Source organism: Zonotrichia leucophrys, chromosome 7 (assembly GCF_028769735.1).
Source record: "Zonotrichia leucophrys gambelii isolate GWCS_2022_RI chromosome 7, RI_Zleu_2.0, whole genome shotgun sequence".
NCBI lineage: Eukaryota > Metazoa > Chordata > Aves > Passeriformes > Passerellidae > Zonotrichia > Zonotrichia leucophrys.
Window position 1 is genome coordinate 5151354 of NC_088177.1, and position 13496 is coordinate 5164849.

Consider the following 13496-nt stretch of genomic DNA (forward strand, 5'->3'; position numbering starts at 1 on the left):
AATGTTTCCTTTAGATTTAAATTTGTATTGATTGAACTAAGAGTGTGTTACAGAGCTCCATTATTCAGATGGAAAGTCAATACAAATTATATGTTTTCATACTCATGGTCCTGGTTTCTCTTAAAACACATTTCAAAATAGGTTGTGCTGATATATTGCACTTGCTCTTTTAAATGATAAAAGCATTCAGAAAAAAAAAAAACAAAACAACTGCGTTTAAAAGATATTTAAATTTCATGTTTACATTCAACCTTTCAGACTTGGGTATAGTAAATGTTAGATGAGCTCAGAAACATTTAGGCTGACAATTAATTTTAAACTTTCCTAAGCCGTGGAAAATGTTATATCACTTCATATTTATTTATTTATTAATAGAGGATGGTGTGTCTGACTGTTTGATCTGTCTTAGCTGGTTTGAAACTCAAATTTGTTATAATTCCCAGATACCTTTCAGTACTAAAATGGAGAGGGGAATAGTCCATTCCTCTCTGAGCTTAGCCAAGCTTTTAATTAAGGTTCCTTTTCAGAATCTTTATGAAGTTATTGTTTTTCTTTGAGGTAATTTTCATAAAAGCACATTGTAGATTGCTTGCTGTGCTGTTGTTTTTAAAGTGAGCTTCAATCAAACCATCAGAATCAATCCGAATTTTTCTAAGAAAGAATTTTAAATTTAACCCATTGAAAAATGTGAGGCATTATTCTTTATAGACGCTTTTTTGATGGCATTTGTGGGCAGTTTTCTTCTAGCATAGATTTTTTTTTTTTACAGTTTTTCATGTAGCTTATACTTTGTTTGCCTCATATATTTTATATCCTAACCTTTGTGGTAAAAAAATTTGAGGCATTTATGAAATCACAGAGTGCAGAAATGTATGATTTTTTTTCTCAACAAATTGATAGCAGTTAATTTTCCTGAAAGTTTTAAAGAATGTGATCAATAACCATGGTATTGATTTGAGACTTTACAGAAATTCTTTTAATCAATTTGCAGAATAAAAAGTATTTGCTTTCAATTTGTAGAAGATTAATCAGGAAAATAACATCAAATTTTGGGTTTATTGGGTAATGGAAGCCCGTTTTTTTTTTAAATTTATTTGATTGAGCCAGAAAATCCCAATTCCCTGTAATGTAGCTGATTTTATAGAGCCACTGAATGATCAGGTTGGAAGGAAGATCAAAGCCCAGCTAATGCTGCTGCTGTTTATCTGCTTTCCAAGACCTTCAGGACACCTTCAGTGCTAAACTCCAAGTTTCCCAAGGGTGAAATGTTTTGTTGACTCACTCTCCTGAAGAATTTTGTTTTTCTGGTCTTTCTGAGTCTTCCTGGTCCAGTTTAAGCCTTTAATCCTTGCCCTACTTGTTATTTATACAGAAAACAGGATTTTTCATGTTTTCAATTCATAAGCCTTTTATGTCTTCAGGGAATTTTGCATGCTTCCACTCATCTTCTTATTCCATTTTTTGAGACTAAGCAGTTCCAGATTGTTCATTCTTCCCTTGCAGGCCATGATTTCTGGACCCCTTGGAAGAGCTGCTCATTTCCTCCTGTATTTCTGTACTGATTCACACTCCTCTTCAAGAGCTGTGCTCAGAGGAGGGTGCAGTGTTGCAGGCTGTTGTCAGCCAAGCTTAGGGTTTTGTTGTGTTGATTTCAGTTGTAAAACCTGTCAAGATCCCATTGAAATCTAATCCTTCTCATAATTTGCACTGTTGGTTTTTTGCACAATGTTTTTTTTTTTTTTCCCATTGTGTTGTTAATTGGTGAGAAATACAAAAAAAAATCTAATAGTGAGGATTATGACTTGTGTTCTTATGCATTGGAATTGCCAAAAAACCCCACAGATCAGTATCCTCCTGCATAAGAGCTGCCAATTTATCAGAATTTGGGAAGTGCAATTAAAGTGTGTCTCAAGTTCAGATAGCTGGTGCTTGTGAAGCAGCTCCTAATGTCAGTGATCCTGTTCTGCACTAAATTATTTAACCACGGCAGAGCTTTGACTAATTTGCTTTACAGAAAGTCATTCATTGCATTAACAGATGGGAGGGTCATTGGGAAGGTTCAAGGCAGGTTGTGAACAAGAGCAGGAACAGCTCTGCTGAGCTGCTTGATTAGCCTAAAACATCACAGATAATTTAATGTGTGTGTGCAGTGGGCACCCGGAGAAGAGGAGCTGCAGGAGGAAGTGAGCAGTGAAGTGTTCAAGGGAATGGGAAGGGATAAATTGGGTATTTTCAGAGTTCTCTTGAGAAGCAGGAGTATTGCCTGTTGCCATAAACTGCCAATAATCTTTTAGATAAAAAAGTTTAATTGTATGGAAAGCAAGCCTCCCAGTATAATCTGTGTTTCAGTCTAGGAAAAGGAACTCAGAGTGAGGGAGAGACAACTATTTCCCCGCAGAAAAGGCTTGCTGGGAAAAAATATCTTTATCAAAATGAATATACTGAGTTGATTCGAGAGTTTATAGAATCCAATTTTTTGTCTTCCTTGTTTGTTTTATTAACACAACAAAAATGTTTCCTAATGTGTGGTAGAACTATAATTTAAAAAAATTAATTTCATAGTATGGTTGACCAATGCTGATCATGTTTACAAGTATTTTTATGATCTTTGATATCAGCTCTTTCGTATCACTTTGGCACAAATCATGCAGCATTAATTCATTAACAATGGAAGGAGAAAGTCATTGGTAGCTGGATTTGTGATGACATGACATCAAATACTCATTTTCTTGCTTGTTAGCTTGGCATGAGAGGTTTTTTATGCACTTCAATTGATAACACAAGGTACACTGTATATTCAAAAGGTACTTTATGTATTAGTAAATGGTTTCAGCTGCTTGGCTTTTGAAACAATGTATGTTTTAATTGTTTCATTTTTCTGAACCTTTTGAGAAGCAGATTTTAAATTTGATAATGTGACTTTTTAAAGCTCTCATTATGAGCTCATAATGCTAGAGCTACAAAATACAGTTCAACAGTTGAGTCTGATATTCCCAAATTTAATGTCTAATATCTCTAGTTGGGATCAAAGATAATGCTAGAAGGGAGAATTAAGAAGTCTGTTGGACTGAAAAAGTAATTGAAAGACTCCTTATCAAAAGATGAATTGTTTTAATCATCTCTTTCTCCTGATAAAGTATTCTGTTTTTCACCTTCCACTCATCATTTATATCAATTTGTAGCAATATCTTTTTTTATTATTCCTTTGAAATGTTTAATCTTCGTCTTCCAGATCCATTTGAGGCCTTCATAATTTTTTCTATTCGACACGAGATCAGAAAAATTGATCTTCACAAGCGTGACTACAGCCTCTTAGTCCCTGGTCTGAGAAACACAATAGCCCTGGATTTTCACTTCAGTCAGAGTTTACTGTACTGGACAGATGTGGTGGAGGATAAAATTTACAGAGGGAAGCTCTCTGATACTGGAGGTATGGATTGAATCTTTATTTCCTTAACATTGGAGCACCTGCAGTTACAGGGTGTGAGACCTGGTCACTCGTAACTGAGCTGCCTTTCGCAGAAACAGAATTTATGATGGCATTCTGCCTTTCACAAGGGCTATATCAAGCTTGTACTTCATTTCCACACAGAAAAAGACTTTTGTTATCAAAGTTTCCTTTTGCAGTATGCTCTGGAGGGAAGAAAATGGCAAATACAAGGAACTGGTGTTTCATCCTGGTCCAATGAGTGCAATATTGATTTATTTCTTTTTTTTTTTTTTTCGCAGTTTATCTTCACCTTATTAAAAAAATATAAGAATTTATCAGATGTCTGATAAATTAGGTCCTCTTACTAGGTTAAAGATTCTGCTTTAAAATTTTATAGCATCCAGAAAGACTTTTTCTTTGCTCTGGTGACATACTGATGGCCTATAACTCAATATAATCTCATAGTATATACAAAAGAGTTTCTACAAAATGTTCTTTGTTGCAGTGTATGTTCCGGTGCTTTCATCTAAAAGGCAAACCCCAAATAATCCAGAAATTACTCCAAGAACATCTGATAATCTTGTATGTCCATGTTCATTCTACCAGTCTCTACATCAGCTCTTTAAGAATCTCTTTTCTGCTTTTTCTTTTTTTTTTCTTCTTTCTAATTTTTAACTTTTTCTTTAAGGTGTTAGTGCCATTGAGGTCGTGGTGCAGCATGGCCTGGCCACTCCTGAAGGTCTGACTGTGGATTGGATAGCAGGAAACATTTACTGGATAGACAGCAATTTGGACCAAATTGAAGTGGCAAAACTCGATGGCACTTTGAGGACAACGTTAATAGCAGGAGCTATGGAGCATCCAAGGGCTATTGCTTTGGATCCCAGATATGGGTAATTATAGATTATAAAAGCATTATTTTTTCTTGTTGCAAAGTATTTTAAAGATGTTTAAATGTGATTGTTGTTTCATTTCCTTTTTTGCTGTGAGTTATAGTTTGTAATAGCTCTTGAAAGTCTGTTTTGAATAATAAAGAATCCATTATTATTGTGTTTTTTCTAAGTGAAAAAGATTAAAAACTGGTAAGTCAGGAGATACAGGGATGTTTTTGTGAGCAAATATTTATCTTGTCATGTTGTTTTATTGCTTCTTTTTCAAGGTGGATGATAACTGGAATATTTGGTCTAACATTCTGTGTGGTTAACAGACAGATTTAGGTGATTCTCACTTAGAGACCAATTTTTTTGTTTTGTTTTTTGTGAGTTTTTGTTATTGGATTTGTTTTGGGTTTTGTTGTTTGGTTTTTGGTTGCTTTTTTGTTGTTGGGGGTTTTTTTTGTTGGTTTTTTTTTTTTTTTTGTTTTGGTGGGACTAAAAAATACAGCTTAGATATTACTGGAAGCCTAATGGCTGAGTGAAGTAAGTGCCACCGTTTGTGTTTGATTTTCATCTCTAAAGTGGAGATAATGCTTGCCAGTTCCTGTTAGTATTTTTTCTACCTGTTCATTATGGACATGCTATAAATCAGAATATTATGTATATTCAATAGCTCCATCTTCTTCCTAAAATTATTGCTCTTTCTGAGGGGGGGGGGAACCCCAAACAAAACAAAACATTCAGAAAAACACAACAAAATCAACAAGCCACCAACCATAAAGTAAATATGGCAAAAATTACCACACCTGACCTGTTTTCAAAGTCATGATATTTAATTTTGTTTAGGAATTTGCTGTGGTCTGTGATGTGTCTTCACTGAATATTTCTCTCAGAAGCAAAGCTGTGAATAAAAAAATAAAGATTGATAAAGGTTCCAATTTCTGGGATCTCAACTGTGAATTAGGATGTACATGCCTTAATGATTAAGGCTTTTGCCCTCTCAACTGAGCTGTTAGAAAGCTTTTTTACAGAGTGCATTGCTTATCTATAAAATCTTTAAAAAGAGGCATCCTGTTGGCAGAGAAGTTGCTCAAATTAAATGGTTGGGAGGGAAAAAAAAATCAAATCACCACTCTTCTTGAAACTGAAGGCTTAATCTGCCTTTTGAAGAGCCAGAAGCAATTGATGCTACATTGTGTTAGAAGTCAGGAAAGAAAAAAAAAATCTTTAAACATAGCCAGGAATAGCTCCTCGTCCTTTCACAAATAAATATGAATATACACTGGTGATTCAAGGAGAAGAGTTGTGTTAGGAGTAAACAAATCCTGTGTCCCAGGGGGGCAGAGCCGGTGTTCTCATTCCACACCCATACAGATGTGTGCAAAATAAACATCTGTAGATAAAAACATCCCCTGTGAACCTCCCTGCCTGCTAAGGCTGAAGGTCTTTTAGTGGGAATACAAAAACTCGTCAGAAGTTTTGTTCCAGTCTGGCTCTTTGCAATTAACTCTTTACAGCTAACCACAAGTTTTCCTATCAAAAGTATAATTTTCCTTTTACAAGTCTGTGCGTTGTTGAAAATTCAGTAATCTAAGAACAGTTAGAGTTTATTTCTGTCTTCTTGGTGATGCTGCTTCTGTTAATTAACAAGCCACTTCTTTGGTTATAACAATGAAAATTCTCCTTGTTAGAAAAACATTAGAGATGGTACAAAACTGAGAGAGACAACAATAAAACCCATCTTTGAAGTTTTCTTAGCAAGTCTAATCTGTATAAAATTCATTAGCGACATAACAAAATCCAGGGGTCTTCATTAAAACACTCTTAAGAGCAGCTGAAAATCTCTTGTTTAGCCTTTTCCTTGATCCCTGCTACCTCAAATCACCTTTCTTCCCATTCTCCCTTCCCCATCCTTCTTATCCATGGATTGCTTTCAAAGGCTCTCATTATAATTTCTCTTAATGAGCTGGGTTTCTAATTATAGAGGGAAGACAAGGCAAGCTGCCACTGTGTAAATGGACACGGAAAAGGGAATGCTATTAAACCCCTAGTTTTTTTTTAAAGTTCTTTATTTTCATGATAGCTCTAACTAATAATGAAATATATGGAGACCCAAATTGAACTATGTTTAATCCTTTCATTTCAAGTATGTCAATGGTTCAACCTTTTTTCCAACTGTTGCCTCATAAACCATTTCATATTTTTTCTTCATGCTTTAATATTTTCTTCTATCCCCCTTTCTTTCCCTTTTCCTCTCACCAGAATTCTGTTTTGGACAGACTGGGATGCAAATTTCCCTCGCATTGAGTCTGCTTCCATGAGTGGGGCAGAGAGGAAAATCATCTACAAGGACATGGACACTGGAGCGTGGCCCAATGGCCTCACTGTGGATCACTTTGAGAAAAGAATTGTGTGGACAGACGCCAGGTAAAGTGCTCACAGCACCCTTATTGTCACCCAGAAATGCTCATTCCTCCGTGCAGAAATGTGAACTGCATCAAGTGGAATGTAGTTATGGAAATTATGAGTTATGGACAATATGGACATGAAGAGCCCTGGGCAGGCACATGTACAAAATGTACATTGATTTAATTTCCCTGCCAGCTGTGGGATCACCCCTAGTTCTGGCTCCCTGTGCCTTTCCATGGGTCCTCCTTGACACTCATCCATGCAAGGCCCAAGTTAGTTCATTATTTTTAAAGTTCATCTGAAAGAAAACTGAATTTTCTGTTTTATTTCTCATACATTGAGGCAAATTAAAGCATTATACAAACAAGTATTTCAAATGTCTAGTTAAATTAATAATATGAAATTTATAATCTATAAAGTTAATGATTGCACTGCAAAAATTCTTTAGTCTTGCCACTCTTACAAAGTAAGTTTTGAACACATTTTGCCCCATGTCATAATGGCTGTGTGATTTTTATTTTATTTTTACATAATCTTAAATTTGGGGTTGTCTTGTAGATCGGATGCCATTTATTCTGCATTGTATGATGGAACCAGCATGATAGAGATTATTCGGGGTCACGAATATCTTTCTCACCCTTTTGCTGTTTCTTTGTATGGGAGTGAAGTTTATTGGACAGATTGGAGGACCAACACCCTCGCCAAAGCCAATAAATGGACTGGCCAAAATGTCAGTGTAATACAAAAAACAAGTGCTCAGCCATTTGACCTCCAGATTTATCATCCAAGCCGCCAGCCACAAGGTGAGTATTTATAGAATAATTTATTCCTGAGAGGGGAAATAGGTATTCTTTTTATGTATAAATATCTGGATTATTAATAGAATAATTATTTATCTCTCCTCTGAGGGGGGAAATCCATATTCTTTTTATATATAAATATCTATGTAAATAGCTGTGTATTGTTTTGTCTTGAATTGTTGTATTTAGCACTGGATGAAGTCAAAACCACAAAAACGCATGTGGCAGAAGTTTTTATTGGCTACAAATATATATATGTATATGTATGTATGTATAGGTTAGGATGTACCATGAAAAATAGGAATGCTGAAAAAAAACCCAGTATGAATTTTTTTGTGGGATATAACCAAAGACAGCAAATATTTTACAGAGAAATATTGGAAAGTGAAAAATACCTCTGGAGGATGACTACCAATAAATTTCAGAATTTTCCATGTTCTCTGGATAAATTTCAACTTTCCCTGGCAAGAAGTTAATCTTAATACAATGCTATTTTAGAATTTATCTCATGAATACATGTTGTTTATCAATTTTTTAATACTGAGAAATTATATTTTGTTTTTCTGCTCACCCAGGGTTTGTAGTTCTCAGTAAGGAACTTAGACTTTTATGTTAGTAGGTTGTGAGCAATCTTCATTTGAAGACTTCAAATCCTGACAATTTTGGATGGCTGTGTAAATATATTGGAGCCCAGTTCTGAATTAGTTATCCATAGAAAATGATGCTTAAATCTCTAATGTAAATGAGTTCCAGGAAGTAAAGTTCTACTGCACATTAGAAGGCAAAAGATTTGAGGAATGTTCTCACATGGAATAAAGGAAAAGCAATGAATACATATCATTGTTGGGTTGTGTTTCCAAGAGTGGTGACAACTGTGGCCTCTAAATATGTGACATAAATTGTCAGGATTAATTTTTCTGATGCTTTTATTTTAAAATAATAATGAATGTATATTGAAGATAGACGTTATAGCTTTTCAGTGGATGTAAAGTCTCTTGGACTTCATCACTTTGTGAAATAAGCCATTTATTTCCCTTATTCTGAATTTACTTTTTGAGGCAGGGTTCTTAAAAGCTGTCTGACTTCTGCTGAAGATAATATGTGTGCTCAGGCAGTTAAAGTAGGAGTGGAGTAAATATGCATCTCTGCACACACCTTTCAAATAAGTTGTTTTTTTTTTTTCCTTCTTTCTTTTGTTTCAGGTTTTTGGGTGCTTTTGGCAATTTTCTTTTAATTTCTTTAATTTGGCAATTTTTCTTTTCATTGAATTGCTCATAACTTTGGGATTTGAGGAGCAGTGTTCCATATCTGATGTTTCTAAAGCAGCAGGAGAGTTGCTATTTGCCTTTTCTTGCTCTCAGAAAAAGAACAACTCCTTTCTGTCTGGACTGGGGCCAGACAGCATCTTCAGAGGGATTCTGTAGCCTGGGGAGACATCAGGCAGTATTCCACAGTCACAGATATCTTGGCCCCCAGGCAAATAAAAGCTGTAGAAAAGTCTTCAGTTGTTTTTTGCCAAAATCAAGAAGTTCAAGGATCAAGTTGTGTAATTGCAGCTTTTATTTTATGATGTAGAAAGCACTGGATTCTGATTTATGTTTGGCATTCTGGGTTTGCTCTAAATTACTGTCTTCCAGCAGGAACATTTTTTTTCCTCAAAACTGCAGTACCTTTTTATTTGAGCTGAAGAAATGATGATACTGCCTGATTACTTGTTAAATTTGCCTTTGAATTTGTAGCTATTTTGCTATAAATGAACAAGACAGTGTGCAGGTTAGAATCTTAAAATAAAATTAGGAGTAGATTTACACTGCAAATTGTCAGTATGAGCAGAGCACTGCAGGATGAAGATTTTGCATTTTCATCTCCATCTGGGTCATCTACGTGGGTGAAAGTTGATTAGCTTTTAATATATATATCAAGGATGTTATTTTGATTGAAATGAAGTAAAGCAGACCTAAATAAACTCTCCTAGCCTAAAGCCATTTCATTTGAGTCAATCTAGGCCAGATGCCAATTCAAGGTAGCAAAGTTAAAGTGAGATATTTGTAGGGATGATGATAAGTTCAGGTCTCAGCACACCACAGGAATTGGGGAAGCTTTTCCCCTAATGCAGAATTGTGAGCTTGAACCCCACTTTTCTTCCCAGAATCAAAGCTGTGTCAGGAGTGCTGGTAAGATGGCAAACACAGGGCTTCTAAGAAGATTTTAATTATTTTTTTCAACTATCATTGTCTTTTAAAAATCCACCTGCTGCAAAGAACAATGTCTGTTTTATTCACAAGAAGTTGTAGCAGTGCACCACTGAGGATGGTGGTAAGAGGGGCAAATACAAGCATTGGAAGGATCACAGCTTGAAAACACAACACTGAATTTCTCACATTTCCCCCTCTTTTTTCTTCATTTCTCCAAGGTACTAATTTGAATTAAAATTAAAAAGCAAATGTGGCTATGACATTATTTTTCTTTCTGCAGATTAAATTTTTATTTAGAAATCAGTACAATAAGAAATATAGTATATTGGTGCCACTGGGCTCTTTTGTAATTAATAAAATGAAGAACATTTAACTTCATAGCACTGTTTCGTCACAATATTCTATTGAGGCCCAGATTGCCAGCTGTTTAAAATAATAAACTCTTACAGAAATGTAGCTAAAGATGAGGACACCTAAAAAATTTTATTACTTTAAAATCTTATCTCAAATTTGTATAGGTTCTTTTTACTTCAAAACGAGCAGAAAGTTTGGTATACATATTATAAATAATGCAAAATATATACCCCAAAAAATTATTTTACTTATAAATATATATTTATATATGATTATTTTATTTATATTATAAATATATATTTATGTATGTTATTTTTTATCTATATATAATATTTATATGATTTTCTAAGCTTTATCAAGAATTGTGGTGTGTTTCTGTTTATTTAGTTTCATGGTGAATATGTAATTTTTTCTACTAATATTTGAAATGAAAGATTAAAAACTGAATCAGAGTGATTAGAGGAAATAAATATTTACTTTACAATTTCCACATCTGATCCGTCCTAACCTGCAAATTTCACAGATTGGTCTTAAAATAACCAGATATAATCAAGCAATATAAAGATTTACCTTGGCTGAGTACTTTGGCCTCAGGAAAAGCAATTCTATTGGTGGTATTGACAGTGAGCACTGGATTTGATCTGTAACTGGTTTTAAATATGAGTGGGAATCAATCGCCAGCAATTTGAAAGCACCTTTTGATGTAACTGTAGTGCAGATATTTGAAGGTTTAGGCAGAATTCAAACATTTTGAGCACTGTTAAAGTGTAAGATCAAACTTTGTCTCACTAAAACCTGGTGCCATAAATGGACAAGCTCAATATGAAGTTAATGCAGGGGATGAGTTGGCCATAGGAAATGCATATTGAGAGCTTGTCAGAGTAAGTATTCATTTGTCAACTGGTGATGGAATGTCTGAGGGGGTTGTTTTTTAGGGGTTACTGGTCAAGAAAAATAAGCATTTTGTTTAAATGAAGTTTTAGAGAGCAGTCAAGAAGCAATGTGACAGCACTGACATGTGTACACCTGTGACACAAACAGATTGACAAGCAATCAGCACTGGAAATCAATCAAATCATGAAAAAGGCTGTCCAGTCAGGGAAAATGCCAGATCTGTGGCTTGCTGTGATCAAAAGGAAAATAGATTGGTGGAAATGATTAGGAGAGGAATAAAGCAGCCCAGGTAGTGAACTGTGATGCTGTATAAATCCATACCACTCCCACAGCTGGAATGCTGCATACAGATCATATACAGCACATCAAGGAAGCCTGACAGGCTGACCAAGAGTATGGGATGGGTTTTGCTCTGGGGACAGGTTGGCTGATGCTGCTGGAAATATCATTTATAGACAGGCTTCTGTATGGTGGCAGTCTGTGAAATCATAAATGGCTCGGAAAAGGTGAGTAAAAAATGCTTATGAGGTTATTCACAATAGAAATAGAAGTGTTAGAATGAGCACAAGAAAATAAAAAAGCCAAATTTTTGAGAGTCAGAGCAATAACAGTGTGCCCTCAGGAGAATTAGTTTTTATTAGGAAATAAAGAGCAGGCTTAGCTGTTATTCAATGAAAGCAGTATGAATATGAAAGGGACCTATAAATATGTGTTGCTAGAAGTAATGTTTAGATCATGGTACTTTGCTCCTAGAGTTGTGCACTCATGTGGAAACAAACACATCTGCTTTATAACGTTTGTTTTCCCACCAATTTTGTGTTCTGTGCAATATGGAGGGAGCTGGGATGTGAACAGGACACAAATTGCACTGACTGCTTGGTGGATGCTTGGAGCACACTTGAACTACAATAGTCTCTTTAAAATAATCATTAACCACCATGCCTTTAATTTATTCTCTTCTGTCTGTTGTTCTTTTTTAATTCCATCCCATAGAGCACTACTTGCACGGAAAGACAATATAAGGATTAATTATTCTTAGGCTCAAAGTAAATCCTTGTCACAGATGGTTGTATGCATACAGAGAAGGTTAAATTCCAGAGAAATTGGCAAATAAATGAAAGGAAATTCTTCTCTGCAAAACACAGGACCAGATTTTTACAGTCTTGCAACACCTGTGGAAAAAATGCCAAAAAATTGGAGGAGGTTGAATCTTTACCTGTTGTCCTGATATCCCTTACAACATAAATGATTCTGTGATCTCCTTCACAATATTTTCAAAAGTCTAAATTGTGTTTTGTTCCTGATGTACACTTCATGGGGATAGATGACTTCTCTTTTCTAATAGTTTATTAATAATTGGAAAGGGTCCCTGGGCCTTGTTAACTTCAGTGTCTTTTCTTCAACTTCACTTTTTTTTTGTCTTCCACATGAAGTTGTGAACTTATTGCAAGAGATCACCCAGATTTTATCTGTTTTCCTATTGATACAAGAAAAGTGATGTTAAATAAACATTCTTCTTTTTTAGTTCCTGGCAAAGGCTGAGTGGCCTGCAGTGCTCAAAAGGGGCAAATGGGATGATTTTATAGAAAATAGTAAAAGCCTGGTTTGTGTTTTTTGGTGTTTATGTTTGGTTTTGGGTGGATTTTTTTTGTTGGTTGGTTGGGTTTTGTTGTTTTTGTTTGTTTGGTTTGGGTTTTTTTGTTTGCTTTGTTTTAATAGAAGGATGGCTACAATTGTAATTAACTTGTTTTTCCAAGATTTTGAAAGTTTCTTTTTTCCCACAGTACAGGCTAGATGAGTAAGTAGTTAAAGGATTCAGGAACTTCTGGATAAATAGAAAGAAGCAAGTACTGGTGATAAAAGAAAGGTTCAATGAAGCACACTTTGTCTTTAAATTTTAGTTCTTGAGTTTGAGCTAAATTAATTTTTTAAGGAAATTCATACATTAGATTTCTGTAGTTATCTAATAACTTGTACTGCAGCCTAGCACAATGTTAGAGGAATAGATTCTACACTAATTGGTTTTGTTAATTATAAGTTTGTCTTTGAGTCAGTCAATCCCACTTCCATTTTTCATCATTGTGACTTTCAAAGGCTTTTTAGTTGTTTGTTTTTTGTTTGTTTTTATTTTTACAAAAAGGAAGAATCAACATTATTTCTGTTTATGCTTGAAATGTCTCTTCAGCAGTGCTCTGGAGCTTTGGGGTTTTTAACAAGGAATGAAGATAAGAACCATTTCCAGGTTTTGTAAGACCAAGGGGCTCCTTTCTGGTCAGCTTGCTTCTGGCTCTTTAAAGCAATTTTAGCACATCTCATTCAATCAGTGAACTTGTGAAAACCTACACATAGGGGAGGTTCCCTTTGAGAAAGCAGAAATACTTTGCTGTGTTTTTTTTTTTGGTTTTTTGGGTTTTTTTTCCCTTTCTGTGTTAGATTTCCAACTAATATTCTAGTAAGGAAATCAAATTGAGAGGAAAATTGAATTTATCATAGTTCATCTCATAATCTAAACTTTGACTATTGCTTTCACACAATTAAA

At 34.9% G+C, this 13496-nt stretch overlaps 1 protein-coding gene across 6 annotated transcripts in view; it reads left to right on the forward strand.

Moving 5' to 3' along the window:
* LRP1B (LDL receptor related protein 1B) overlaps positions 1 to 13496 on the forward strand; it is a 638472-nt gene that overhangs the window by 456017 nt on the left and 168959 nt on the right. For all 6 annotated transcript variants that reach the window (XM_064718934.1, XM_064718938.1, XM_064718939.1 and 3 more), the window contains exons 24-27: positions 3233 to 3430; positions 4119 to 4323; positions 6568 to 6732; positions 7273 to 7517. In XM_064718934.1, the coding sequence (XP_064575004.1) occupies positions 3233 to 3430; positions 4119 to 4323; positions 6568 to 6732; positions 7273 to 7517 (813 nt within the window). The remainder of the gene's footprint in view (positions 1 to 3232; positions 3431 to 4118; positions 4324 to 6567; positions 6733 to 7272; positions 7518 to 13496) is intronic.